This window comes from Notechis scutatus, chromosome 12 (genome assembly GCF_049901735.1).
Source record: "Notechis scutatus isolate UNSWTSFEM ecotype Mainland chromosome 12, rNotScu1.2, whole genome shotgun sequence".
Classification (NCBI taxonomy): domain Eukaryota; kingdom Metazoa; phylum Chordata; class Lepidosauria; order Squamata; family Elapidae; genus Notechis; species Notechis scutatus.
This window is the reverse complement of record NC_142020.1, coordinates 478,290-505,620: the sequence shown is the minus strand read 5'-3', so window position 1 is coordinate 505,620 and position 27,331 is coordinate 478,290. Positions and strand designations below refer to the sequence as shown.

Here is a 27,331-nt window from a genome sequence, read left to right as displayed (position 1 = left end):
AAGTCCAAATAGACAGCTGCTTGGATACCGAGCTTCTGGGTACACCTACCAAGAACAGTTCAGAGAAGCTGCAATGGCTGACGTGCTTAATAGCGCTCCAAATTAAGGAGGGCAGCAAATCCCAATGTTTCAGGAAGGTTTCCTGCCCGTTGAAGAGTACATGATCCTGGTGGTCCAACCCCACCATGCTCTGACTCCAGATGGACCTGGTTGGTCCCCAATATCTAAGCAGAACCTGGCTAGGATATTTCCCTGGAAGGGAAATACGAGGAAATCCCGGGGCGGGTCCCAGAATCAAGCAGGAATGCAAAGTGCCTGGCGGGAGGTCCTGGGCAGAGCAACCGCGAATTGCTGCCCCATTTACCCCGAGGCTGCCGGAAGGGCGCTCTCGCTCTCGAGAGAGAAAAAACAAATCAGCAAGGAGCCCGGAAGTGACCGGCCAGCGCCCTTATTTAAAGGGCGTGGCCGTCCGACTCTGCGGCCCTGCGCGGGGGGCGCTCTAGGCTTCCATCTTTGTGCGGGCGAGGGGCGGTTGCTAGGCTGCGCGCAGGGCCTACTCGGCCGCAGGAGCGGCGCGGCGGCGTGGCCGTCCGGCAGCCGCGTCGAGTTGGGCGGTGGGGCGTCATGGCGGCTTCGCCTCCGTCGGAGTCGCGTAGCGCGGATGGCCCGGGCAGCTGCGTCCTGTGCTGCGGCGAGCTGGAGGTGGTGGCCTTGGGCCGCTGCGAGCACCCCATCTGCTACCGGTGCTCCGTGCGGATGCGGGCGCTCTGCGGGGTCCGCTACTGCGCCGTCTGCCGAGAGGAGCTGGCCCAGGTGAGCGGCGCCCGCCGGGTAGGGGCGGCGGAGAGCGGGACCGGCAGCCGCCAGGCCCCGACCACGATTCCCACGGGCCTGGGCAGGGGAGCGCCGGGGCCGCTGCCAAGGGCCGGGAGGCGGCTGGAGCGGAGAGCCGCCTCCTGTGGGCGCTGGACCGCGAGGCGCCCTCGGGAGTAGCGGCCCGGAAGGGCTTCCGGCGCCTGCTGGGGCCGAGCTTTGGGCCGACCGGGCGGATGGATTGGGGGGCAGAAGCGGCGCCCCTCGCCTCAGAGGCCCCCGGCCGCTCTCGAGCGAAAGGGCCTCCTCGCCCGGCCCCGATCGCCGCCCTCGGGTTGGCCTTGAGGCGGGGGCAGCGCACTTCGGTCCTCGGGAAGAAGGCAGCAAGCCGGGACTGGCGGTTTGGGAGGTCGGTCGGCCGGGGCTGCCCCGAAGCGGAAGCGCTTCCTTTCTAAGGGCGAGCCTGGCGCTATTTGGCCGGGGGGGCGGTGAGAGGAGGGCGCCGCCTTTGGCCTCTGCGCTCCCCGGCACAACCGAGGACTCCCTGCTCCCCGTCTCTCCTCCTCCTCCTCCTCCTCCGGAAACGAAGGCTCCAACGGCAACCTCGGTGGCGGAGGCGGGCTCAAGAGCTGCAACGTGAGCCCCCCTCATCCCATGCTCTGGAACGATAAAATAGCTTCTTCCATTATCCGCTTAGGAGAAACCTGCGGGGCTAATTGACTTTGGCTTCAGCTCAGCCTTGGACCGAAGAGCTAGTGGCCGCCTTGCTCAACGTGGCATTTGGACAGCCCGTTGGGGTGGGGGGGGCTGGAAAGGGCTGGTCAGCCGTTTCGGCTCCAAGCGAGAGAGGTTTGGAAAGGGGGGGCCCGGGGTTCAGCCCTTCAGTGGTTGTACTAATGGCTGCCCGACGTTCATGGGTTGGAGAGTGAGGGGAACGCTTGCCAGGGGAGCGGCTGATAGGAAGCTGAATGGGAGAGCCCTAGAAGACAGAAACACAGCTCCAAAGGATCTCGTGGAGACCTGGGCTGGAAACAGCAGTGAAAATCAATACACAAATTTACAAAGACAAAATCAAAGGCTCGTAGCATAGAAAATACTTAATTCCTCTGATAAATAATCATATGGTTTATTTATTTGCTTCTCCAAATGAATACAGAATAATTTGTATTATTTGTCTGTAGTCTTATCTTTTCTAAAGCGGCCTTTTCTCTTAGATGCGATAAACTGCAGTTCTTTGCTAGGCAAACTGGGAATTGCCATCTAGCGCATTTAAAGGGCACTGAAGTGGAGGGAGGAAGCTGGGTTAATAATGCCTTGGCTGTGATTCCAACCTTCACTGATCTCCTGGTCCTTCTCACTCACAAAATTAAATCTTCCCTGATGAGAATTGGACCTAGCAAGATTTCTGCTCATCTGAATTTTGTCATCCGACTCCTAAAAATGTAGGGTTGTTGGATTATGCAGGGAATTTTTTTTAGTAATCTTCTCTACTCAATTCTATAATTGCTCAATGTTTTGAGTAGCAACATGGGATTTGGCACACACCTGCTCAGGTGTGCTGCTCTGCTGGGCTTGGAACCCTCAGTGCGTGTCAAAAGGTCACCATCCCCAAACAGTGGCTTCTGTGAATTGGGGCTGCTAGAATTCATGTGTCACCCTGTTTTGTGTCATACTGAGGGTCAGTTTCTTGACTTGATCCCTCTCCAAGCAACTGAGTCTTCTCTTCTGTACTGAAAAGCCCTATACAGCCTCTCTCTGTTTAGTGGCTACCTTCTTTAGCAACCATTCACAAATACAACAGTATTTTTTTTAAAAAATCATTTTCTGAGTCATGGGTGCAGTTATGCCCAAATTTCTGCACACCTGACACACACAGGAACGAGAGTAACATTGATGCTGCTCATTAGAGAACTTTTTCAGTCTCACGCTCAGATTTCCCACACTCTGTTTCTCTTTCTCTCCTGTGTTTGTTTAGCAACCATTTCACTGCCAATTTAAGGACCAGATTGCAATCACTAAAGAAAGAGGGAATAAGAAATCCTTGCCAGCCCCAGTGCAGAACCAGCCTTTTCCTTGATATTCCTGAGATATTTGGGAAGCTGCTTGATACTGTAGTTATTTCAGCAAAGAAGTATGAACATGAGTGGAATAAATGCTGTCAATGGGCTTCTAGCTAGGGATGTCCCACTGTGGAGCTGTGGCTATTTATGCAGCTTCTTTAGGGGGGGAAGTAATGATTTTGGTGGGGGAGGGGCGTCTCCTTGCCTTCCATCCAGTCACTTTTGCACTGGAAGTAGCAGCTGCTTAGTTCTTGTTTGAGAATCAAGGTCCAGTGAACTCTTTTTCTTCTCTTGGGGAGGCCTTTTGCCTCTTGGCATTCCAGACTTTTCAGGTCCCCGTCTATGAAACAAGGTACATTTGCATAGTTTTACTTGAGGTGAGGAAACGGATCTGAAAAGGCATTTAGCAGGCCGGACTCTGGCCTGCCCCAGAAAGTCTGAGGGGACCCGCGGTAGAGACTGACGTTGGGTGTCCACCCGCAGAGCTTGTGTCATACCTCATTTATACATTTAACAAATAACGCTAAACCATGTAATCACATTTTATACTTATTTATATAAATATAAAAAATATATAATTCATTATATATGAATTGTAGAATGATTTCCAGTGAAAGGTGGTATGAAGGTATAAGTAAGGTATTTTCTAAAAGCTTTTTCATTGTAAATGCAGTTTTTTAAAAATTAAAATAAAATTGGTAACAGGAAAAAGAATGGGATAGATCCTCAAAGAGAAAATTCCATGCTGGAAAGAAGCAAAAACTATATCATTATTTTCCTTAATTGTGATCTGGCTTTTCCCCCTTTGTGTTTGTAGCACACTGTTGTGTTGTTGCTCCTTTTCTGTGTCAAAATAGAGTGTGGGGATCTTGGGCTTTCCTTGTACTGGCAGGATTTTGAATGTCTGTAATAGCAAAGTGGGTTAAATTTGGAGTTGGGAGAATACCCCGTTTTGTGGCCAGCATCCACCCAGCAGTGCTGTGGCAGGCTGGGAGAGCAGCTCCCCTCTCTCTCCCTTTGCAGCTGCTTCCTTTCTGGCCTTTCCTTTCAGGAAGGCTCTTGAGCCACTTTGGCCCGTCTGGCTCAGACCCATTCTTGCCCACGGTCGTTGGCAGTGAGTTTTCAGAGACGTTCTGCCTGTTTGTTCCTCCTCCTCCTCCTCTGCTACTAGGGAGTGCTGGGGATTAGGCTCGAGGTCTCTTACACAGCAGTCTTAGGTTGTGCTACTGAACCTTTGCATCTATAAGGAAGAGAAAAAAGAAGGAGGGAGCATCCTTGCAACCTCCGGACCACTCGGGTTGGTGAGCTGAAGGACCAGTTCCTTTCAGTCTTTGTGTGTCTCTTCTGGCGCAGAGGGTGTGTTTTGTGTGGGCTCCACGATCTCTGACCTGAGAGGTGTACAAAGACCCTCAGTCATTACGAATGGTGGGTGCCCTTGGCTTGTGGTCCCCGTTTTTGTAGAAGAAGGTCTCTCTCTGTAGCTTCTTTTGCTCCTGATTGTTTTCCTCCAGTCCTCTTGTTCTGTTGGGCGCTTTCCCCTTGTGTCTGATTGAATGATGCATCTCATTTGTCCCTGGAAAGAGCGTGTCACTAGCCAGAGGCATTTCCTGTCTCATAATGTTTAAATTGTGGGAAAGGGAACCTCAGCCAAGCTGAGCAACAAGTGGATCTCTAACTTTCTTTTAAGCTCCCATGAAATGGATGAAGTGTAACCTCGGTGGTCTCTTCAGAATAATGAAAGCCCCCCCCCCCCAATCTTGAATGCTGTTGTTGCTAACCTGAGGTGTAGGAGTCTTGCATTGAGTTAGTGTGATGTCTCCCTTGGAGGACGACAACTCTGACTTCCTGGGAGGAGGAGCTCATTCCTGGCACGTCAAGAAATGGGTGAATTAATAACTCTGAATTGCCGGTGGAAAGAGATTTACAGGAGGCTTCAGGGGAGGCTTTGGCTGGGGACAGCTTGCAGGTCAGTGGAGAGGAGGAGGAGCTGCCTTCCATGGTGGATCTGAGAGCATGCAGGGTAGAGAAAAGACGAGCCGTGGAGATTTGCCAGATTACTGTTGATGGGCTGCACCGGAAATCTATTTATCACAGTGGGCAGAGGGAGGCATTACTAGGAATAACGTGTTGGGTTTATGGCTGTGTGTCTATTTCAGGCTTCCTGCTTGACTTTGTGCCTTGGAGATTGAACTTCTCTTACCAACTGAGCTTTCATGGATGTATGTACTTTCGGTTTTGCCTGGTGGATTTAAGTTTGTTTGGTGGACTTACTTGTTGGAGCAGCTTTCTGTTGTTTTATGAACTATCGCCCATTGCCTTGTGGACTAATCTTGGTCTGCTTGTGGCTGAATTTATTTGGGACAGGGAACTGTTGGGGAACATTAATAAGCTCTCTAACTCACACTTACATGTGCGTGTGTGAGTGGAGCGGCACAGTTTGGGGAGAATGAGATTGTAAGGGAGGGGAGGCAAACATTTGGCCAGTGGGCTGGATACATCCCACACAACCTCACATCTGTTAGGGCCAGGCAGGACATCCATTCCACCCACAAAACTTGTGGGACAGAAGGCAGTTCACTCAAGCTGGAAAAGACGCCTTCTCCGTTGCCACCATGTGGCCTTTCTTTCTTCAAGAAGACTAGAAGTGGAAGCGTACTCTGCCTTTCCACGTGATGGAAACCTGGACTGATCCTTTGCACAGAAAGCCTGGATGAGTCACTCTCCAGCCCTTCATCAAGAAAAGCACTTGGGATTGGAGGGAGGGAAATAGAAAGTGATTATGCCTTTTCTATTTCCGGTAGAGAAGAGCTGAAAAAGAGCAGAAAATTCCGTTCTCACAGTCCCAGCCTTGAAGACAGAGGAATAGATCAAGAACACAAGAAGCAGTAGTACCGCTTTGTAAGGCCTTGGTAAGACCACACTTGGAATACTATGTCCAGTTTTGGTCACCACCATATAAATAAGATGTTGAGATTCTAGAAAGTGTGCAGAAAAGAGCAACAAAGATGATTAAGGGGATGGAGGCTAAAACATACGAAGAATGATTGCAGGAATGTCTAGTCTAGTGAAAAGAAGGACCAGGGGTGACATGATAGCAATCTTCCAATGTCTAAGAGGCTGCCACAAAGAAGAGGCAGCCTCTTATTCTCCAAAACACCTGAGGGCAGGACAAAAAGCAATGGATGGAAACTAATCAAGGAGAGAAGCAACTAAGGATACATTTCCTAGCAGTGAGAACAATTAATCAGTGGAAGGGGTTCCCTTCAGAAGTTGAGGGTGTTCCATCAACGGAGGTTTTTAAGAAGAGACTAGACAGCCGTTTCTCTGAAATACTGTAGGATCTCCTGCCTGAGCAAGGGACTAGACGAGAGAGCCTTTCAAGGTCCCTTCCAACTCTGTTATTCTATATTCTCTGTTCTATGTGGCAGTTGCCCATACCTTGCTGGAAAGTATAAGGAACTCATTTGCCTTATGCTCTGTGCTTTTTCAACAACTGCCCAAGTTTAACCTTCTTATTGCAGCCATCAAACAAATTCTAATTCACTGAAAGCAAAAGTTGAACTTCTCAAGGTGCCTGTGTATTAAATAGCTGTCAGAGGTGCCCCATGGAGCCTCCTTGTGCCACAAGCTGTTTGGGGCCTGGACATTCTGTGTCCCTTACCTCTCCCCACTTCTCTCTCCACAGGTGGTTTTTGGGAAGAATCTGCCACCCTTTTCAACAATCATACTCAGCCAGTTACAACATGAGAAGAAATACGACATCTATTTTACTGATGGAAAGATTTATGCTCTCTATAGGTAAATGTTCTCTTAGGGTAATACAGGCATACTGGCCAGTCAGCAAAGAAACTACTATGGTTTTCATATCAGCTACATTTCAAAATTGTCTGGAGGGTGGATGAAATGAGTGGATTTTCCAGGAGAGTCTGGGCAGCGCTTGCCAGAACCTGTAGCAACTGTTAGGCTGGAAGCGATCAAGAAATACGTCTCTCTCCGAGCTCCAATCAGCTCCAATGAATTAAGAAAAATGTAAAGTGAAAAATATGAGAATTCTGACCAATACTTTTGCTTTCAAATGTGAAATATTCCGTGTGTATGTTGAGAATTTCCCCTGTCCCCAGAGTCTCTTACCCTCTGGCCACGAGCCTTTTTATCGGAGTCAGGGAGGCAACTGAGCAAACTGAGAGGAAGCTGCCCTTGCACTGGGCAGAAAGGACGATGCTGTCAGGATTCCTTACTTAGTTAGCTTTTTTCTTTTTCCCTTGCAAAAGCTTGCATTTATGTATTTATTACATTACCACCCAGAGACCATAGGAAAGGAAGAAAGATGGGGGGGGGGGAAGTATTCTCGGGGAGGGAAAGATGCCCCAAGGTTTGAGGACTGGTATCAGTGGGTGAGGCACCCTGCACTCTATGGCTGTTGTCTCTCGTGTGTGTCTCCTTTTCCCCTCCTAGGAAACTCCTGCAACACGAATGCCCGCTGTGCCGGGACTCCCGGGCCTTTCCTGCCATTGTGGAGTTGGAGCAGCACATGAGGAAGCAGCACGAGCTCTTTTGCTGCAAGCTCTGCGTGAAGCACCTGAAGGCAAGTGGCGGGGGGAGAGCTGGGGGGACTTGGGTCTTGAGGGATCCATTTCTATTGAAGACGTGAAGGCCATTCCTCTTACATTCCAGATCTTTACATATGAACGCAAATGGTATTCACGCAAGGATCTTGCTCGGCACAGAATCCACGGGGATCCTGATGACACATCTCACCGAGGACACCCCTTGTGTAAATTTTGTGATGAGCGATATTTGGATAATGATGAATTACTAAAGCACCTGAGGAGAGACCACTATTTCTGCCACTTCTGTGACTCTGATGGAGCTCAAGAATATTACAGGTCTGTGACTCCAGCTGACTCCCAAGATTGACGCTAGAGAGTAAGAAAGAAGACTTTGACAAAAATATTCAGATGGCTCAGGCAGATGCCTCCCTAATTCACTGAACTCCAGAAAGCACAACATAATCAGTCTTGTAATATTTGTAATATTTATTGAGCCAGTCTCAATAAAAAATAGATTTAGCCTTCCAGGGAATTGATTTCCTGGTGGGGCTGACAGCAATCTTGATGCTGTAATTCCTCCTCCTTCAGTGACTTAGAGAGGTGCCTGCCTGAGACACTTCTGTGTGTTGTCTGGTCCTGGGCTTTGAAAATGTTCCAGTAACTTTGGCCTAAGTAACGTGTCCTGTATATTTCCATCAAGACCTTCTTCACTGCTTATAGTCACAGCCCCCTACATTTAGGGCCTTGATACAGATGGCTTGTTCCTTTGGTAGATGGGGTATAGGTCTTCGGATGCTATTTTTATTTTATTTATTAAATTTATATGTTGCCTGTCAAGAGCAACACTGGGCAGCTTCCAATGCAGTGCAATAAGAATGTAACATTCAGTTAGAAATATGGAAAACAACCCCAAGGGCTCAGGTGGAGCAGGAGTGGTACCTCCTGTCCCTGACCCAACCACTTCCAGCCTGAAGCGTCTCCATGGCACCCAGGCCAGCCGGCAGAGCCAGGTCTTCAGGCAGGAGGGTTGACCTCACTTCCGCCAGCAGAATGTTCCCAAGGGCAGGGACCATGTTGGGAAAGAGTCTTTTCCTAGACCAGGGGTGTCAAACTGGATTTCTTTGAGGGCCGGATTACTTCTTGGGGGGGCGGGGGGGGAGACAGATGGGACAGACTCTTCCTGCAGCACCTGCTGGCTAAAATGCCACACACCCCCCGGTGCCCTGTTTTGGCTGCCAGAGGCACAGCAGCAGCCCAGTCCTTTGCCATTTCCAGGCCGGCGCCACAGGCTAAATTTAAGCATCCTGCAGGCCGAATCCGGCCCACGGGCCTTGATTTGACAGCCCCATCCTAGATCTTCCAGCCAAAATTCATTGTGTGATCGGATCAGCAGCAGGCCTCTTCTGCTGGAAGGCATGGGATAGGCCAGTCTGGCCACCAGTACAACCTTCACGTCCTGGGTAGACTTCAGATGTGTGAACTCGCTCTTATTCTTGGCTACAATGCTGGGAGGGTATCCTGGTTGAGGCGAGGCTATCACAATCCTTGCTCACATTCCATCTTTGACTCTGGAACAGTTGGCAGTTTCCCCCTGAGCTGGCAGTGGGTGGGAGAGAGACAAGAGCAGCTCACAGGAGGACGTGCTGTGTCCTGCCTTGCCCCAGTTTACAGTCTTCATGCTGATAGTCAAGCTAGACTCATTCTTTCCCTTTTATTTACTTACTCAGTATGGTGTTAATCTGACTAATTTTCAATATTCTCTGGAGAGATTGTGGTTCTTTAAAATCTGAAAACTAATAAATAGTGAAGTTTACAGGAAACAAAATGTATAAAGTGCCACTATTTTATTGTAGTGGAAGTACTTAAAATAAAAATTAATTCAAGAATATAGGTTCACAGGAAAAGGATTTGGATGTTCTACTAGATCACAGGTTGAATGAGAGACCATAGCATGGCGTAGCTGCTAACAAGCAAGCACTGGTTTGAGATTCTGTATTAACAGAAACTTAAAATCCAGATAATGGGAAGCAGCTGTTCCACTAGAGACTCTGCTCTCCCTCAGTTTTCCCGGGGAGTTCTGGGCCTGGTCAAGAGAAGAGCTGCTCAGAAGGAAAAGTGGACCTATGAGAAGCCATTTAAGAAGCTTTCTATACCACGTGTAGCCTGTGGGTTAGCAGCAGACGCTGCATAGGAGGAAGGTTGGGGTTGGACTACTGGTCTTCTGTCCCTCCTAACTTTATGGTAAGAAATACCTGTGAAACAGGGAGCATTTTAAGATTTGAACTGAAAATACATTCCTGAGGTTGCAGGATGGTCCCAGAAACTGGCGCAGTGGAACAGCTTTGGGGTGACCTCCCTTTCTGCCTCCGTCTGAGCACCTCATGCGCTGCATCTCTGTCTTGCAGCGATTATGAGTATCTCCGTGAACACTTCCGGGAGAAGCACTTCCTCTGTGAAGAAGGTCGCTGCAGCACCGAGCAATTCACCCACGCCTTTCGGACCGAAATCGACTACAAAGCACACAAGACGGCTTGTCACAGCAAAAACCGGGCCGAAGCCAGGCAGAACCGGCAGATTGACCTTCAGTTCAACTACGCCCCCAGACACCAGCGGAGAAACGAGGGTAGGCTGGGCGGAGGGAGGGCAGGCGGCCTCTGGGGGCTGCGTCCTCACCAGACACCACTGTTTTTCTGATGGGCTCTTTCATTTACTCCTCCCCATTCCTTGAGAACTCTACTTCCTCCTAGGACAGAAAAAGTAGAGAATGCCTGCTCAAGGTGTTTGGTGAAAGATGCCATTTCCTCCCCCAAAAAAAAAAAAAAAAAAAAAATCTTAACTTTGCTGGTAGTTATGACCACAGTTGGAACCAGAATTTCCATCATAAGTAATTGTGGTCATTAATGGGAACCACTAACTTGCAGTTGTTAAGCAAATCCAGCTTCCCCAATGAGTTTTATGCCAGAGATCGTCAAAAAGAAAAAGAAAAAAAAGGCTGCAAATTGCAATCATGCTACAACTGGGTGTAACGTGAGCCAAGTGTCCAAACAAGATCCTGGGACTCTGGAGGCGTCCTGTGTCCAAGTACAGATCAAAAGTCAATTTTCCCCAAGGCCTTCGTAACTTTGAACTGTCACTAAACAAACACTCATAAGTTGAACACTATCTGTGGTATTTCAAAAGTCCACGTTTCTGTCCTGATGGGTTGAAGGATTTGCCTGCTAGGATGCCAAGGTCTCCTGCAATCCACTCTGACTAGAATAAATATGTTAGCTAACCTGACTTGCACACAAGTCAAGCCTAGAATTCAGCTTTCTTTTGTTTTAGTGTTGTGCTTATGTTCCAGGTGTTGTGAGTGGTGAAGACTACGATGAAGTTGACAGGTATAACAGGCAGGTGAGAGGAGGAAGGTCAGGAGCCCGAGGTGGGCAACAGAACAGGAGAGGCAGCTGGCGATACAAGAGGTAAGAGCAGCGGTTGTTGTTTGGGGGTTTCCAGGAACTTGGAATGCAAACTAGGAAGTAGCCGTTTGGCTTCAGGATGCAGTCAAAACCAGGCCAGGCCCTGCACAGAGAGGCCAGCATAGAGGAAGTTTGCAGAAAAAACTTCTCACTTCTCATGGCATAATCCAGTTTACCCCCCTTTTTTTTTTCTTTTTGTCTTGTGCTCTATAAGTTAACTTACAGCAATGCTTGCTTCAGTGGAAAACGTACTTTAAAAGATAGTTTTCCATTCCAGTTTCTGGCTGTGCTTAATCACGACTGGTATTTGGGGCAAAATCTGCCTTGAGCCCGATGTTCTGCATGCCACTTCTGGGCTCTGCAGCCTTTGCCCAGGAAAAGCCACTTGTGGCTTTTGCCCACTGAAAGGGAGGCGCCTGCACAGTTGCCCATATTTTGGCCAGCTCATTTGGTTCGCCTTCCTTGATGGTTTAGAACTGCAGGCCCAACACAAGAACTGAGTAGCAGGGCAATACAGGGAGAAGAAGGAGGAAGGGCAAGTTTCTACTGACACACTTGGAAGAATTCTTGAAAAGTATGAACTCGGTGGTATTTTTTGTAACCTTTCTGGTAACCTTTGGAGTCTCTATCGGGGAGGTGAATAGCATATAAATTTAATAAATAAATGCATATTGTCCAAATAACTGATAAAATGCTTTCTATTTGTTGGACTCAAACTTTCAGATGTGGCTAAGCAGATGCTGCCCTGATTCGCCTGCGTCCAAGAAGGGGGAGGGGAGGTTCAGCACAATCAGATAGGCAAGATTCTGCTCTGAAATAGCAATTTCAGCCATCCTGTGGACTGGATTTCCAAGTCTGGCCCATCAAGTTGGTCTGGCGTTGGTTGGGGCTGCACAGACTAGGAGTTGGAAGGGACCTTGGAGGTCTTCTAGTCCAGCTGCTGCTCAAGCAGGAGACCCTCTCCTATTTCAGACAAGGGGCTCCAGTCTCTTTTTGAAAGGCTCTAATGATGGAGCTTCCACACCCTCTGAAGGCAAAGCTGTTCCACTGGTTAATGGTTCTCACTGTTAGGAAATGTTTCCTTAGTTCTGGGTTGGTTCTCTCCTTGGTTAGTTTCCATCCATTGTTTCTTTTTCTGCCTTCTGGTGCTTTGGAAAATAGATTGACACCATTTTCTTCATGGCAGCCCCTCAAAAACTGGAGGACTGCTATCATGTCACCTCCAGTTCTCTAGTCCTTTTTTGCTCTAGACTATCCATACCCAATTCCTGCAACTGTTCTTCATATGTTTTAGTCTCCAGGCCTTTAGTTGCTCTTATCTGCATTCTTTCCAAAGTCTCAATATATTTTTGATAATGAGGTGACCAAAACTGAACACAGTATTCCAGATGTGGTCTTACTAAGGTTTGATAAAGCAGTACTAATACGTCATGTGATCTTGATTCTATCCCTCTGTTAATGCAGCCTAGCATTGTATTGACTTCTTTGGCTACTGCTGCACATGGCTGGCTCATATTTAAATGATTGTCTACTAAGACCAAAATCCCTCTCACAATTACTGCTTTTGAGCCAGATTTCCGTACTTGTACATTTGGTTTTTCCTGCCTAAGTGTAAAACCTTACTTTTCTCACCATTGAATTTCATTTTGTTAGATAGAGCCGTGTTCAAGTCTGTCGAGATCCTTCTGGATTTTGAGCCTTCCTCTTCCCTGCATCAATAATGCAGACTTTGAGAGGAGGTTTCAAGGATTGTCAGGCACAAATAACCAAAAATATCCAATGAATTCAAAGCACAGAAGATTTTATTGTTGCTGTTTTATACACAAGAATTTAATCAACTAACAATCAAAGCTAAATTGGTGCTAGATAAAAGTTGATGGAATTTGGGGGCAGGGGCTGGACTTGGGTGTCTTGTGGCAATGCAATGATTCTAAACTGATGAGACATTTAACTCCACCTTCCAGCTCAGCTGGTTCTTCTCCTACAGGGATTTCCTTCTGTTTAATGCAAAGTGCTAGCAGCAGCAGCAGGAGGTAGAGAGCATAAGTGCACATTAGCAAAAGGCCAAAGCTTCACTATCTGAAGCTTATCTGCAAAGGGACCCAAGCAGCGATGTTGAGTCCTACACCAAGAGTCCAGACATTAGCGGGTCGTTGGCAGCTGGTCCAGGATGAGAATGACAGGTGCAGGCACACAATCTAGATTAGATGGCTGTAGGTGGGCAGCTGTTGCTGGGCCAGGATGTAATTAAGGTCAGGGCTGATCATATCAGATGAGACCTAAGTGCCTTTGCTGCGCTAAATGCAGAGAGTAGCATGCTACGCTACAGGACTGTAGTCACCTGGGGTCATCTAGCAGCTGGATTGAGTCCCTCTGGACAATTGCCAGCCGAGTCAGCTTCAGGTTCATCACAGCTTCCCCAGCTCTGCCCCAGTCCTTGGAGTTTGAGCTGGGCTTGAGGTTGCATGTGGCCACAACAGCTTTCCATACTTGGATGGCTGGGAGGTCCCCTAGGCTAGATATTACAAAGCGGCTTCTGGCCAGAGGATGTTGTGGAGGCTGACATCACTCACTGTGCAAAGTGTCAATTGTGGGGCATGCCTGCTGATCCGTGTTCCAGAGGCGATGAGAAAGGGCGTTTTCCTTTTGCTGTGTTCAAGGGGGCAGCAATTGGATCTGGTTGTTGGGTCTCCCAGCTGGGATTCAAAGGTGAGGAGATTTCTGGGTTAGTAATTTCTTCCTGGTGTTTATCCATCCCCTTCCCCCATAACAGGTTGCCTTTCCTGCCTCTTGCCCACAACATCTTCGTATGGCTTGTTCCCCTCCTGGGAAGTGTGGGAAATACCTTTCTCTGACCTCTCTTGGTTTTGTTGATTTGAAAAATTCTGCAGAGAAGAAGAAGACCGAGATGTTGCCGCAGCTGTTCGGGCCTCAGTAGCTGCCAAAAGGCAAGAAGAGAAAAAACGGGTGGAGGACCAAGGGGACACCTGTGGCGCCAAGAAGGAAGATGCCAAAGATCCTGAGCCAACCATCTCTAAGCGAGGGGTGAAGCCTCCATCTGAAGAACCAGGTGAGCTCTGCCCCCAAAGGCTGTGCCGGGCTTTGCCTCAGACACACGGCTTCTTCCTGTTGGTGAGAGGATGGCCTTGCTGTCTCTTGTTGGGGTTCTCAGGGGCCTTTTGGGTAGATTGTCTCCTCTCTTTTCCCCAAGGGGCTAAGGAAGTGGTCCCCAAGGCTGCCCTAAGCCAAGATGACTTTCCTGCCATTGGCTCGCCAGCCGTGAATTCTGTGCAGAGGTGAGTCTTTGGTTGCATGGAAGAATGAACTTGCCACAAGATCAGGCAGGGATTCTCTCTTCTCCAGATGTGAGCAAGAGAGAAAGAGGTCAGAGGCCACACCTCAAGACACCTCTCCCTTCCCTAGTTGTGCTGGTCCTTTGCACAGGCGCCCCTCTTCCTCAGGCCAGCTTGACGCTTCAGAATGGAGAGGCAAAGGTCCGGGTGCAGGAAGGCTCCCTCCAGCCTTGGAGCCTGATGCCAGCGACGGGGAGGCTGCTTCTGCTTCCTCCACGGCTGCGGTGGGAAAGAACGCGGCCTCCCGTGGGAGCAGTTGTGCCTTTTTAGAGCCACATGGAGCGTTTGCCTTAAAACCTTCCTCAGCCCTCAAAGTACTTGGCTCTAGGCTGCCCTTCTGCTCTCCACCTTCCGAGCCCCCCGTGGCCTTAGCTGCCGCTCCCCCAAATACTGACGGATGGGCAGCTTTGCCTCTCGAGTGCCAAGGGAGGGGTTGTCCTGCCTACGTGCTTATTTCTCTTTCAGCTCATCTCCGCTGGTGCCCGTAAGTCTGGATGAAGAAGACTTTCCCAGGCTCTCCTTTTCCTCTGCTCCGCCCGCGGCCTCGGCCGCTCTGCCCTTGTCCTACATGGCTACAGCCCAAAGGACGGGGTTTCAGGAGGAAGACTTCCCCGCCTTGGTCTCCAGAGTCCGACCGAGCAGTAAGATGATGTCGACCCTCGCCTCGGCCTGGAGTGGGGGCTCCAGGAAGAACATGGGCCAAGCCATCACGGCCGCCGCCGGCCAGCCAGCCAGGAAAGGCCCCCCTCCCAGTGGCAGCCGAGCAAGCAAAAAGAGCAAGGTTGCATTCCCCGGCAGCGCTCAGGACGGCAGCGCATCCACTCCGGAGAGCCGCAGTGCGCCCACAATGGTGGACGTGTCCTCCTTGCTGGCAGCCTCCAACTCTCAGACGTTTGCCAAAATGGGTAGGAAGAAGAAAGTGGGGACTGAGAAGCTGAGCCCAGCCTCACCCCCGGTCTTGCAGGGGAGCCCAGCCGCCCTCCACTCTCCGGAGAAGGTAGAAGAAGAGGCTGAGCAGCCCTCCACTGTCGCTGCCGGTCCCGACCTTCCCAGCCCACCTGCCGCCCTGCTGAACGGCCACTCAGAAAAGGCCACGCTGGCGTGCAGGGCCTCCAAAGAGCCCCCTGGCCTTAAGAAGCCCCCCGGGGGTAGCCAGTGCCTATTGCCTCAGGAAGACTTTCCAGCCCTCGGGAATGCCGGGCCGCCCCGGATGCCTCCACCCCCAGGTAAGGGCTGCGGGTGCCCCTCGATCCCAGCTTTGGGGAAGGGCCTGGCGGAGCGGTGGGAAAGCCCAGTGCGGCTGTTGCATTTGGCTTTGGGAAGCCAGCCGTGCCCGCCCAGGTGGGTTGAGGACATTTGGGCCTTTCCTCAGCCCTGCAGCTGCTGGGTCAGGCTTTGACCCTTCACTCCGGGTCATCTGCACCTCCAGATCATCTGCCTGGGATCCTTTGGCAGGAGCCACCCTGGGATCTTGCCACATGGCTCAGACGTTTCCCACCACTGAATTGCACGGCCTTCTTGCACCTCTTGGCTTTATGAAATCTTTACTGAACTGGGATTAGGATTGGGGGGGCGGGGGGGGGGGGCGCAACAAGAGCAAGAGTGGTAAATGGCCTGCGGGAGCCGTCAGTGCCTGCTCCGACTGCTGTCTAACTTTCTCCCTCCTATTTTATAGGTTTCAATTCTGTGGTGCTACTTAATAGCCCCCCACCCCCTCCTGGGCTGTCGGTGCCTCTTAGTAAACCACCCCCTGGCTTCACTCCTATTCCAACCACCAGCGTTTCAGAAAATGCCCCAGCTCCGGTGAAAGAGTAAGTGTGAGAGAAGCCCCTCAGGCTAGTTTTCTCAATGGGGCCAGGGAGGAAGGCCTTGGGGGCTGGGGAGAGGCCTCAAAGGGAGAGGCTGGGGTTTCTGCTCAAGGTTACAGAGATTATCTTTATGCTTGTCCATCTTATATTTATACTTGACAGCTTAAACAGCTGCTGCTAACATTTTGGAGCCTCTTTGTTCAGTGTGTTACTACTGCTTAAATTTACAAAGTCTTTCTTTCTGTAAGTGTACTGAAAATATTTTTTTATTGAAAGGAAGTACAAAACAAAACATAAGGGAGCAAGGAAGCTTCCTTGAATTTTGAGGACTACGTGGACAAATCTGCTCAGATATTTTTTAAAATGGAATAATTATTTATAATAATATTTTTGTCGGCAACATGCAAGTGCTATTAGAATTTCTGTGTGGTCTCCTATCCAAGGACCAATTTGCTTCGCTTCCAAGCTCAGACAGTCAACCAACTCCTGTCACCTGCTGAGAGTTTCTCTCTCCCTATCTCTACACGTCCTGATGTACCAATTGGCACCACCTCAAAACAAATCCATAATTTTTCGGGAGATGTATGACAACAGTTGCATGAGCTTGTGGACGAGTGCCACGGGGCTTCCTTGCTGCGCTCCGAGTCACTTTTTGAGTTTCAGATCTTCCATAGCTCTAACTTCTTGTGCCTGTTTTTGCCGCATTCTATAATGAGGATACGGGTCATTCAAATCAAGCCAGTATCTGGTCTTATTTTCTGAAGCAGCCTTCCCATTTCTTATAATGGGTTAGGGGGGGATATTGCAGAGAAGGAACCCTGGCACAACAGAGTCCTGAGCCTCCTCAGGAAGGAAGGCCCTTTGGACAGGCGTTGGCCTGAGACGCTTGGATTCTGGCCTTGGGCAAGTGGTGGCCTCTTCCACCTCTAGGAATCCTTGATCCTGGACTCTGGCATCCGGTTTAGGGATTTCATCACAGCTCCAAAGAACAACAGCAATAGATCACCCGGCACATCTCTGTAAAACTACCTATGTTTTTCTTTTCTGAAAACAGCCCCAAACTCTGCCAGGGACCCTATCTGATCCTGAAAAACTTCCAGCAACGGAACATCCAGCTAATTCAGTCAATCAGAGAATTTCTTCAAGAAGATGAATCCCAGTTCAACAAATTTAAGACATACTCGGGGCAGTTCAGGCAGGTAAGTAACCAGGGATTGATGAATTAATTTTCCAGCAACTTCATGGCAACAGCTGATGCTTGAAGGGTTTTCCCTAGAATTGTGAATCTGTCTTTAGGTGAACATTTCTTTGTGGGAAACTATTCATTATTGTTGGTAGAAGTGAGACTGACATAGTGATCAATCCCCTGGAATATTACTTTTCAAACCAGGTTAAGCCTCGTCAGTTCATGGATTTTTCCGACACAGGCCTGCGCCCTCATCTTATCTCTCTTCAGTTCACTTTCTGAAATTTTGTTGGGCTTTCACCTTGGCCAAGTTGGACCTGCCAATTAGGGGGAGCAGTATAAAGGCATTCTTTGGTGGAGCCGCCTTCTCTGCAATGGGAAGGAAGTCCTTGCAAATCATGTTACATCTGCTGAGAGTAGAAGTGCCTGCTCCAAGAGCAGAGAAAGGCCCGACTGCTTTGCAAAAGCCAGCCTGGTGCCCCTTTCAGGGAAAGAATTGGCCGGCAGTGGAGACTGTTGTGACTGTTCTCTGTTTCTTTCCCATACCTGTCTTATCTTTGAAAATTGGGGTTTCAGAGCTCTATCTTGGAAGCCCCCCATACAACAGCATAACTCTGCACAAACTGATTGATGGATGGATGATGTGCCATCAAGTCAGTGCCAGCTGTTATCCAGTACATAGACATAACCATCTCTCTTTAAAGTGGTCCTTCCATCACTCCCCCATTGCTCCTGGTCATCCCTTCTCTTTCCAGCATCGTAGACTTCTCAAGAGAACTACACATTCACATAATGATGTCTCCGAGGTAGAATAATTGGAGCCTGGACATTTGTGCCTCAAATGAGAACTCTGAATAGTTTGTCTGGTGGCCCATTGGTTTGTTTTCATGGCTGCTGCAGAAGTTTTCTCCAAGCCCAAAGTTTGAACATACCGGTATTCTTCCTATCCAGTTTCCTCAGAGTCCAGCACAAACTCATGTCAGGTCTCAAAATAGAGGTGTGCATTTTCATTCAGTCAAAGCCCCCCAGGGTTAGAGGTGTGCTTAGAGATCTGCTGAAAGCCAGGATCTTCTGGCATCAACAGGCATGGACATGCTCCCTTGGGTGTGCTCAATCACGTGTCTGGTTGAGTGAAACAGGCTAATTGACCAGTCTCCTGGGGGCGAGAGCTTGTGCCTCAGCAGAAGACTGGTGGGAAGTGGGACTTTTGCCCTTGATCCTGAGTAAGATCTAAGCGAGAATAGGATCTGCCTGCTGAGAGGAGGAGCCCTGCGGTTCTCCCTGGTGCGGGAGGCCTTCTCCCCAGCGAGCCTTTCTTTCTCCAGGCTTGGACAGTGAGGCCCCTTAACCTCAGAAGGAGACGGACCTGATCACTCGGGTAGAAACTGGGCATCGGCCCAGAAGAGATGCTTAAAACTAAACAGGGCTGTCATTTTAGAACCTAGCAGGAAAATCTGCTAGGTGCCTCTTGTTTTTATCTGCTTCTACTTCATTAAAAAGAACTTCAGATTTATGAATTACTCTGTAAGTCCATGAGAGTTGAAACCTTGACATCCCTAACAATCTGCAGTTGTGGGAGTTGAATAGATAATAGGCTCCGGAAGCTCTCAGAATTGAGGCTGGGCTCCCACAGGAGGGGACAGGAAAGCCTTTTGGGTTGCTTTGGGTGCCCTTGTCTGGCTGGGTTACTTCTTGCTCTTGTCTTCCTGCTGACATTGTATTCCAAGAAATGGTTGCAGTTTCCATGGCAAAATACCTGCCCAGCTGCTGGCCAAGAGACAAATGGCTGCCTAACCTCCAGAACCCTCACCATCTTGTTGGCTCTTGGTGCTCTTTCTAGGGGCTCAGCATCCTTTGTGCATTGTGGTGCCCAGAGCTGGACCCCGTGTTCCAACTGTGGCTTCCCCAGTGCAGCATAAAGTGGCACTGACACTTTTTGTGGTCTTGGTTCTATCCCTCTATTTTAATTGCAGCATTGACTTTTTTGGCAGCTCACGGCTGGCTCAGACTTCAAAGGTGGCCCACTAGGACTCCTAGATTGCTCTCCCGGTTACCGTCTGTTCTGTACCTGGGCCCTTGGTTTTTCTTGCCCAAGTATAAAACTGACTTTTCGCACCATTGAATTGCATTGAGTTGGATCGGGCCCAGCATCCAAGTCTGTCAAGATCCTTCTGGCTCTTGAGCCTGTCTTCTAAAGCAGGGATCCCCAACCTTTTCGACGCCGCGGCCCGGTTCCGGCATCAGCTGGGCGCGCGGCCCGGTATCACAGCGTCAACTGGGCACCGCCATCTTTTTATGACGAAAGGCGCTTCCGGTAACCTCACCGGAAGCGCTGTTTCGTCAAAAGATGGCGGCGCTAGCGCTTCGTGAGCTTTTCGGTAGAAATGGCTTTCTACCCGAAAAGCTCACCGAGCGCGGCGCCGCCATCTTTTATGATGGCGCTCCGTGAGCTTTCTACCCGGAAAAGCTCACCGGAAGCGCTTTTTACCAAAAAAGATGGCGGCGCCCAGCAACCAGCGGCCCGGTAAGGCTTGTTCCGCGGCCCGGTACCGGCCCGCGGACCGGCGGTTGGGGACCCCTGTTCTAAAGGGTTGTCTACAAATTTGATGAGTTCCGTTCCCTCGCTTTCTCCCGATGGAATCGCCAAATCCTTATGCAAAGTGGGAAAAGGATCTGCTTCTGGATGACTTCCTTGGCCATGGAGAAAAAACTTCCGTGGGATCCCTTTTCTTCATTCCTGCCCATAGGGATTGAGATTGTGCCACCCACAGTTTGTCTTGGCTCCAGTTCAGGCTTGGCTTTTTGCGTTTCTTTTTCCTGACTCTCTGATTTTCCTCCCTAGGGTCTGATTTCAGCAGAGCAGTACTACCAAAGCTGCCAGGAGCTCTTGGGTGAGAACTTCAAGAAGATCTTCAACGAGCTCTTGGTCCTCCTGCCAGACACAGCCAAGCAGCAGGAACTGCTCTCTGCTTACCATGACTTGAAGGCCAAAGCTCCAGCTGCCTCCTCCCCCTCGCCCTTGAGCAGGTCCAGGAAGAACCGAAAGGGGGTTTGGCAGGCAGAGCTGGCTTCTTCTGACCTTGACTGCTGCGTCTGCCCCACCTGCCAGCAGGTGCTGACCCAGCAGGACCTCACTTCTCACCAAGCCCTGCACCTGGAGGAGGACGAGTTCCCTTCCTTGCAGGCCATTAGCCGGATCATCAGTTAGCTGTCCCAGGTGACCAATAAAGTTAGTCTCCCTCTGAAAAGTGGCTCTTCTCAGGCGGGTTCTCTACCCAGGGGAGAGGAGCCAGCTGTGTGCGTGGGACCCGAGGAAGAAAAGCTTGAGGTGGGGGGTGTTAAATGGTGACAGACCAAAGGAAGCTGTAGCTGTTATCCAAACCTGGGGGCAGTCCTCCTTCCCTGCAGGATAGGATGGAGCAGCAGGGTGGCAGGCACTTGGCTCACTGCTGTGGATAAGCATTAACTCCTGGCTGGCCACAGCAAGGATGCCAGGCAGAGGCGGCGGCTGCTTTCTGAAGAGGGGAAGGTTGGGCTTGGCTGCTGAGAAATAATGGAGGGTGGCTCACAGGCTCTATACAAAAGGATTCCAGGAGATGGGAGAGAGTTGAGAATAGTGACAGGTTTGGGCAAAGGAAGCTGTGTGGCCTTTTATCCTTCTTTCCCTCCTTCTTAACAGTGTTTTGTGGAGAGGACTTTGCTCCTTGTCCTCAGGCAGAAGAGTTGCCCAAGAACTCAGAATCTGTTTCTCTCGCGTGGTTTCTAAAGGAAACCTTGGCTCTTTCCTTCTGTTCTGCTAGACTTGCATGCAGGGAAAAGGTACCATTCAGGGCTTTCTTTACCTCTCACTGTTTTTAAGTGTGGATTTCTGTCCAGTGATGGGAGTTCAGTTATTTCCATGGTCTTGAGTGGTTGTGGCTCATTAAATGCTGCTCAGCAGTGACCACTTCCTGATGCCTCAGTGCCATCCTGGCAGGTTCTTGAAAAGGGTTGCTTGCCTGGATCTCTGCCCCAGTGACTTTGGATGCCCAGGGTGTTGCCAGCTGCTGTCCATGAGTTCTGTCCTCTTCCTCCTTATCCAGATCATCTCCAGTTCAGTTGCTTCTTGAGACAGTAAAGTTGGTCAGAGGCACCACTAACTTTTTACAGTAGCTTTCAAGAGTAGACATTAGAAATATGATTTGCAATTTTCTCTGTGTTTTCTCTCTCCCTCTCCCTCCCCTTTCTTACACACAGATACACACACCTAGAGCCACGTATGAGTATTCAAGACCTAGCACAGGCCCCTTGAAGTTTCGTTTTGTGGACGTGTGTATGTATGTGGTATATAACTGGATTGTGCTACTTCCCATTGCCTCTATTTAAAGGGGAAGACTACAGAAACCATTGGATGTCTTGCAAAGCAAAACTGAGTACAATCTACAGATCTGCCACATTAATTTTTGTGGGCTGGCTTTAATTGCTGAGGATTTGGTATTGCAGTTCCCTCAATTTTCAAGAGCAAAAATGGGCTGTTTTTTAAAGTCACAATTTGCAGAGCACTTTGTTGTATCAAGTTGGCCATTGAGTTCCAAAACTGGGCTCTGGAACTGGAATTGTTCATTCTTTTATGTTGGCAACGCTTGTAAGAAGACCCGTCGCCTCAATCTCAGACAAAGTTTAGTTTGTATTAGACAAAGTTCAATTTACTGTTTCTGAGTCTTAAAATTTGTGCTTTTCAGACAACCTTTTTCAGTTATTTCAACATTTTTCAGTGCAAGTATAATAGAATGTAGGGCTCTTTTCAACTTCAGCCAAGGTATGGGAGTGCAAATGGGAGTTCAAGGAAGTCCTCTCACCCTAAATGTGTTCATGGATCTTCTTTGCCCCTCCCCCCACCCCCCTTGGGGCTGTTTCTACTGGTGGGGACATCCCCTTTTCTCACTTCCTGAATGCTCTGCAATGAGACCTTGTGTGGCACGGAGGATTCTGCTCTTTGCCCCAAGCTCCTGCTTCTTTGGGCCTCTCCCTTGAAGGCTCACGTTGCAGAGTCTTACCATTGAGCATCAGCGGAAGACGAAGAAGCTGCTGCTGCTGCTCCTTACAGTGCCCCCCCCCCACGCCCCCCAAATTCAGTGGGACGGGGGCTCCTTTTGAACAAGACCCATCGGGTCTCAGGCTTGGATAGGAGAGCTGCTCCTGCCCAGTTGCCTGGCATCCCGGAATGCTTTTGCCACCTGTGACTTTAAAAGAACCCCGTTGGCTTGAGAGGATGGCCGTCAATAAGCCTGCACCAGCCGTTTGGATCCCCCGGTGGCCTCCCTTCCCCAGGAACATTTTCAACAAGTTTCAGGCTCTTCCTTTTAAGCTCTTTATTGGAAAATAAGTTGTAATCGCAACACCAACAGTTAAATTAGCACAATCACAGAGTAATCTGTTGTTCAAAATGTATAGCTATAATTATATACATAAAAATGTAAACATTAAAAAAAATTCACATGGTCCACTTTTCTGTCACAGTGCATTTTGGGCTACTTAAAGTGGCAACTTTTTTCCTGCTGTTGGTGATAAATGGAAGCCTCTTTGGTCTCCGAACTAACCTTGACCAGAAACACGGAGAAGCTCAAATGGCCTCGCAGCAGTTACAGGCTTTTCTCTCTCGTCCAGGGATCGCTCTCCTCCAGCCAGGCCTCGGCCAGTTGCGTTGGATTGCCAGGTCCGTGTTTTGGCCGGCCGCAGAATGGTTGCCGGGCTTAAGGGGGGGAACTGGAACCTAATGCAGGCAGGAATCCTGTCTGGGGAAATTGGCCGCCTGAGCTGCATTGAACAATGGGCTCCTCAGGCAAAGGAAGGCTGGGTTTTCTTGCTTGTGCAAGAGAAGGCCAAAGTCAGCAGGCCATGAAAAGGGAGGCCTTTGCAGCTGGGACCGATCTGAATGGAGAATTGACCGGTTTCTGTTTCTACAGCATTAACAACGAAAAACCTTTTCTAGATCGTCCTTGGAGTGCCAACCTGCCATTTGCTGGGACATAAAAGGGCCTGGTGGGTGGGCTGAGGAGGCTTCTCCGGAGACACCGCCCCAAAGGCCTCAGACTCAAAAGTTACATTGGGCGTGGGGCTCCCATGTCCCTGCCTGGACACCCACAGGAAACCTCCCCCACCCCACCCCCAGCCCTTCTGAAGTGGTAACGGTTTGTATTCCCAAGGCCCTCCATCGCTGCAAGGCTCTCTGGGAGCAAGACCTGGTGGGGCAGAGCAGCCTAGAGGAGGAAAGGGCAATGGCAGAGGTGCTGGCCAAAGGCCGAGGCTTTGAACCTATTCCTGGACTGCAGGCGGGGTCTTTTGGTTTCTGCAGAAGGAAAGCGGCAGGAGGGGGTGAGGGCGTTTTTGGCAGTGTGTAAATGGACACATGGGATGTTGTGTTGAATTCAAAGACAAAAAAGTGGAGAGGAGCAGGAAATGAATTCCCCCAAAGAAGGGGACAGGCAGCACTGGCTGCAGAGATCCACGGCACGACTCTGAGCCGGGAGTGAAGAAAACACTTGAGGGCGAGCTGCTCTTATGGCCTCCAGGATCTGCCGCTGGGGTCGAGTGCCGGACCATGGAGGGTTTGGGTCTGGCTTGGCCTTCCAACTGTCTTGTGGGTCGTCCTGCTTAAGCAGCATTTGGGTGGCTTGCGTTGCTGCTTCAGCTGTGGAGGCCAACCCTGCTTTGCTCCTCCACAGGACTTGGGAAAAAGGGCCGCCTTTCTTGCACCTTTGGCGGTGGAAACCACCACCCCCCCAGCCTGAGGACTGGGCAGGGCGCTCCTTTAGCACATTATTTGGGAAAGTGATAACAGCCTCACAAAAAAGAGTGTTAGAACTGGGACAATCCTAACGTATCTGGTTATATTGAGGAGGGGGTGTTCAGGATAAAGCTGCCAGTGAGAAAAAACAACCACTTTCACCACAGCTCAGGAAAGAATTGCCACAGAAAGTAACGTGGCTGCTCTGACCCATCTGCTACAAGTTTGTGCTGAGGAATTGTGCCTGGGTGTCGTTGGCCCTTGTCAGGCATGGGGAAGGGGATCCAGAGCGCCTGCACTTCCAGCCCATAAGTGGCCGCTGCCAATGCAGTGCTGGCCCAGCTGCCATCTTGGGGCAACCTTGCTCCCTCCCCCTGAGCCAGAATCGGGCTGAGGTGGGTGAGCGGAGCTTCTGGCTTGAGCCAAGGCCACTGTTTTGGATTAGGCTGGCTCCTCTGCCCCCCCCCCCCCACAACACCGTGTCTTTTAGTCCATTCCGTTTTCAGTGCCAGCCTGAGTGGTGAATGCTGCATGACGCATTGGCACAGCTTTGCCCAAGCTACCGAACCGGTTCCCGCCTCTCCCCTTAAGCTCTGGAGGCTGAAAGGAAGGAACTACATGCGTAGGCAGCACGTGCATACATTCAGAACGGTAATAATCCCTAACACATAACAGTGACCAAGACATTTCTACCACTCCGACAGAACATAATCTCCCCCGTTTTTTCTTTTTTCCTTAGCACAAGGATAGTCTGAAAAGGGTTTCTTTATAGTTAGGAAAAAAGTACACTACTGAACAGACATTTATTTCACGTGTACAATCAAGAGAAACGTTTAAATATTTGATAATTCTGCTTCCGAGTCTGCAAGATTTCTTCCTAAAATGCTGAAACACAAGTTTTGTGGGCTGCTAACGTTGCAGTGTTCTCTCTAAGGAAAATACTGTATTGCTCAATTCTACCCTGTTTTAAAAACATCTTCAATCTTGCACTGCTTTTGAACTGCCAAGGCTGACTTGATCACCTTACAGAATCAAATCTGGTGTGTTTTAAGGCTGAAATAGGACCATGACCATTTTAACAGTCTCTGTAAAAATTTAGTGTATTGGTTGCTTACTATTTCTGTTTGATTTTCTGCCTTTCCCACTCCCAAGATATCTGAGGCAGCTAAAATATATATTATCTCACTTTCATGTTTTTTTGCACTTGGGAAAGTCTTAATATATTTAGATCTTTAAAAGAATACTGGGACACCTGTCTGTGCAGAAGGATCCTAAGACTACGTTCCCCTATTGCAGCTGAAATTATTTAAAATAATTTCTTTTTCCTATAAAAAAAAACCTGTTTCCATTCTCTGTTTTATATCAACTCAGTCACCTCAAACCCAACAACAATGTTTTGTTGTCTTCAGTGTTTCTGGTCCTTTATAGGGGAATTATATTACAAATATTTTTGTTTTTGAAACTTAAGGATCTCACTGTCCCTATGAAACGGTTACTTGAGTTGCAAAGGAAAGAGGAAATTTTCTCAATATTACAATGCTTATTATGCCCACGTGGATCTTTGTTTCGGAGTAAAGCATAGGTAGCCTCAACATGAGACATGGCTATTTTAAAGGGGTGGCAAGAATAACATTTTGGTCTCATTCGTATTGAAAAAGAGCGTGTCAAATGTCAGTAATCTTTACCAATATCTGGGGGGATATTGTCTGGAATATCTGAAACCCAGTGTCTGAAATCACGTCTCCACTGTTGACTTTGGGAATCCTCGCAACTTCCCTTTCTGATTTCTCAACAAGAATGGTGGTTCTTCAAAGAAGAGATCATAGGAGCCACCAAATCTTGAGATGGCACCTAGTTTGGCCAAATGCTACATTTCTTGCCATTGAAGAACTTTTATTGGTTTGCTTCCTATCTGGAACAAGGCTTAGCTTTTTAAGTGCACAATTTAAACAACAAAGTGTCCTGGAATACCAGAAACACACGTGTGCAGTATATACACATTTATTGTCCCATGTATAGCACTTACATACATCCAACTGTACATCAGAGAAGATAACACAGCTATTCTTTCTGGTATTTTAATTTGGCACATTCCTTTTTAACTTTTCTAAGTTCTTTCTACGACGAAAGAAAATTCAAAAGGAGGGAAAGAGAAGACAGAGATTTCTAGGAGTGTCTGGGAGAATTATTTTTTGGATTACCTTGGAAGTACTTGAAGTACCAGCTGGCCAGGAGAGATGGCTGGTCCCTTGGGTATTCATGACACCTACAAACAAGGAACAGGGCTTTGATCACGCAGTGATGGCTGCCATCTTGTTTTGGGGCTCACCCACATCCCTCTAGCGCCCTGTGTCTCGCCAGGTTTTTTGTGCACTTGCAGCCAAGTGTCAACACGACTAAATGCCACTGTAGTCAGGGAAATGGGAGTTACAGCTTTTCTAGAGTTTCCTGCTTAGAGGGAACACTGTTGCCCTTTTATTTCTTTTTAATACAAAAATAACCTTGGACAGATAAGACAATCACTGTACAGAATTCACTGCACCATTAGCTAAGAGTAAATTTAACCCAACACGTAACTTGCCACGTAAAAAAAAAAAAACAAGGAAAAGGAAAATATTTTTGAATACACTTGCAACCAATCTGTTGACTATACTTGCACCTTGTGGTATGTCAGCCCATTTTCCTGGGTCTGGTTTCGGTTTGCTCTGAAACCCCATCTGGGGGAGGGGCCACCTGCCCTCTCAGTAAGCTGGCACCTGGTAACCTTTGGGGCTGGTGTTCAGGGTCTCGGAGAACGGTGGGCTCTGGTAGGTTTCTGTGCTTTCGATGCCACCACTGGTGGGAGGGGGTCCCGGATATCCTGCCATGGGATCGGGGTCAAACTGATCTGTGGCGAAGAGAGACATGTCAGTCCCCATCCGGTATCTTTGGAGGGCTTTGATGGTCAGGGCAACCTGTAACGGCAAAGAAAAGTTTCTTAGGACTTCAGCTCTTTCTTAGGCCCAGGACTCTTCAATATCTTCGTAAATGACTTAGATGAGGGAATGGAAGGGGAACTCATCCCATTTGCAGATGACACTAAGCTGGCAGGAATAGCCAACACCCCAGAAGACAAGCTTAGGATCCCAAAAGATCTTGACAGACTTGAACAATGGGCCCCATCCAACAACATGAAATTTAATGAGGAGAAAAGCAAGGTTTTACTCCTGGGCAGGAAAATGAAAGGTACAAGTACAGATTAAGGGAAATCTGGTTCAAAAACAGTAACTGTGAGGGGGACCTTGGAGTCCTAGTGGATCATCACTTAAAATACTTTCAAATACTTTTAAAGATACTT

The 27,331-nt window shown here is 49.0% G+C and overlaps 2 protein-coding genes across 6 annotated transcripts in view; one reads left to right on the top strand and one right to left on the bottom strand.

The window, feature by feature from the left end:
• Positions 1-501: 501 nt before the first annotated feature.
• Positions 502-21,953, top strand: ZNF598 (zinc finger protein 598, E3 ubiquitin ligase). 4 transcript variants are annotated; one of them, XM_087973069.1, is made up of 14 exons: positions 515-813; positions 5,675-5,782; positions 6,559-6,671; positions 7,329-7,458; positions 7,548-7,759; positions 9,829-10,046; positions 10,767-10,884; positions 13,773-13,951; positions 14,093-14,177; positions 14,700-15,460; positions 15,910-16,045; positions 17,097-17,241; positions 20,071-20,445; positions 21,465-21,953. In XM_087973069.1, exons 4-13 carry the CDS (start codon positions 7,405-7,407, stop codon positions 20,434-20,436), a joined length of 2,274 nt encoding a protein of 757 aa, XP_087829195.1. In that variant the 5' UTR covers positions 515-813; positions 5,675-5,782; positions 6,559-6,671; positions 7,329-7,404; the 3' UTR covers positions 20,437-20,445; positions 21,465-21,953. The 4 variants fall into 4 exon arrangements, with proteins under 4 accessions (XP_087829194.1, XP_026539397.1, XP_026539398.1 ...); XM_087973068.1 differs by lacking the exon at positions 5,675-5,782 and having other exon boundaries at positions 502-813; XM_026683613.2 differs by lacking the exon at positions 21,465-21,953 and having other exon boundaries at positions 507-813; positions 20,071-20,476.
• Positions 21,954-25,979: 4,026 nt separating this feature from the next.
• SYNGR3 (synaptogyrin 3) overlaps positions 25,980-27,331 on the bottom strand; it is a 33,150-nt gene continuing 31,798 nt past the window's right edge. The window contains exons 4-5 of one of the 2 annotated variants that reach the window (XM_087973070.1): positions 26,751-26,948; positions 25,980-26,260 (exon numbers count right to left, since the gene is read on the bottom strand). In XM_087973070.1, coding sequence (XP_087829196.1) covers positions 26,252-26,260; positions 26,751-26,948 — 207 coding nt within the window. In that variant the 3' untranslated portion in view covers positions 25,980-26,251. Of the gene's footprint in view, positions 26,949-27,331 lie in introns of both variants that reach the window. The other variant, XM_026683603.2, reaches the window with a different exon arrangement.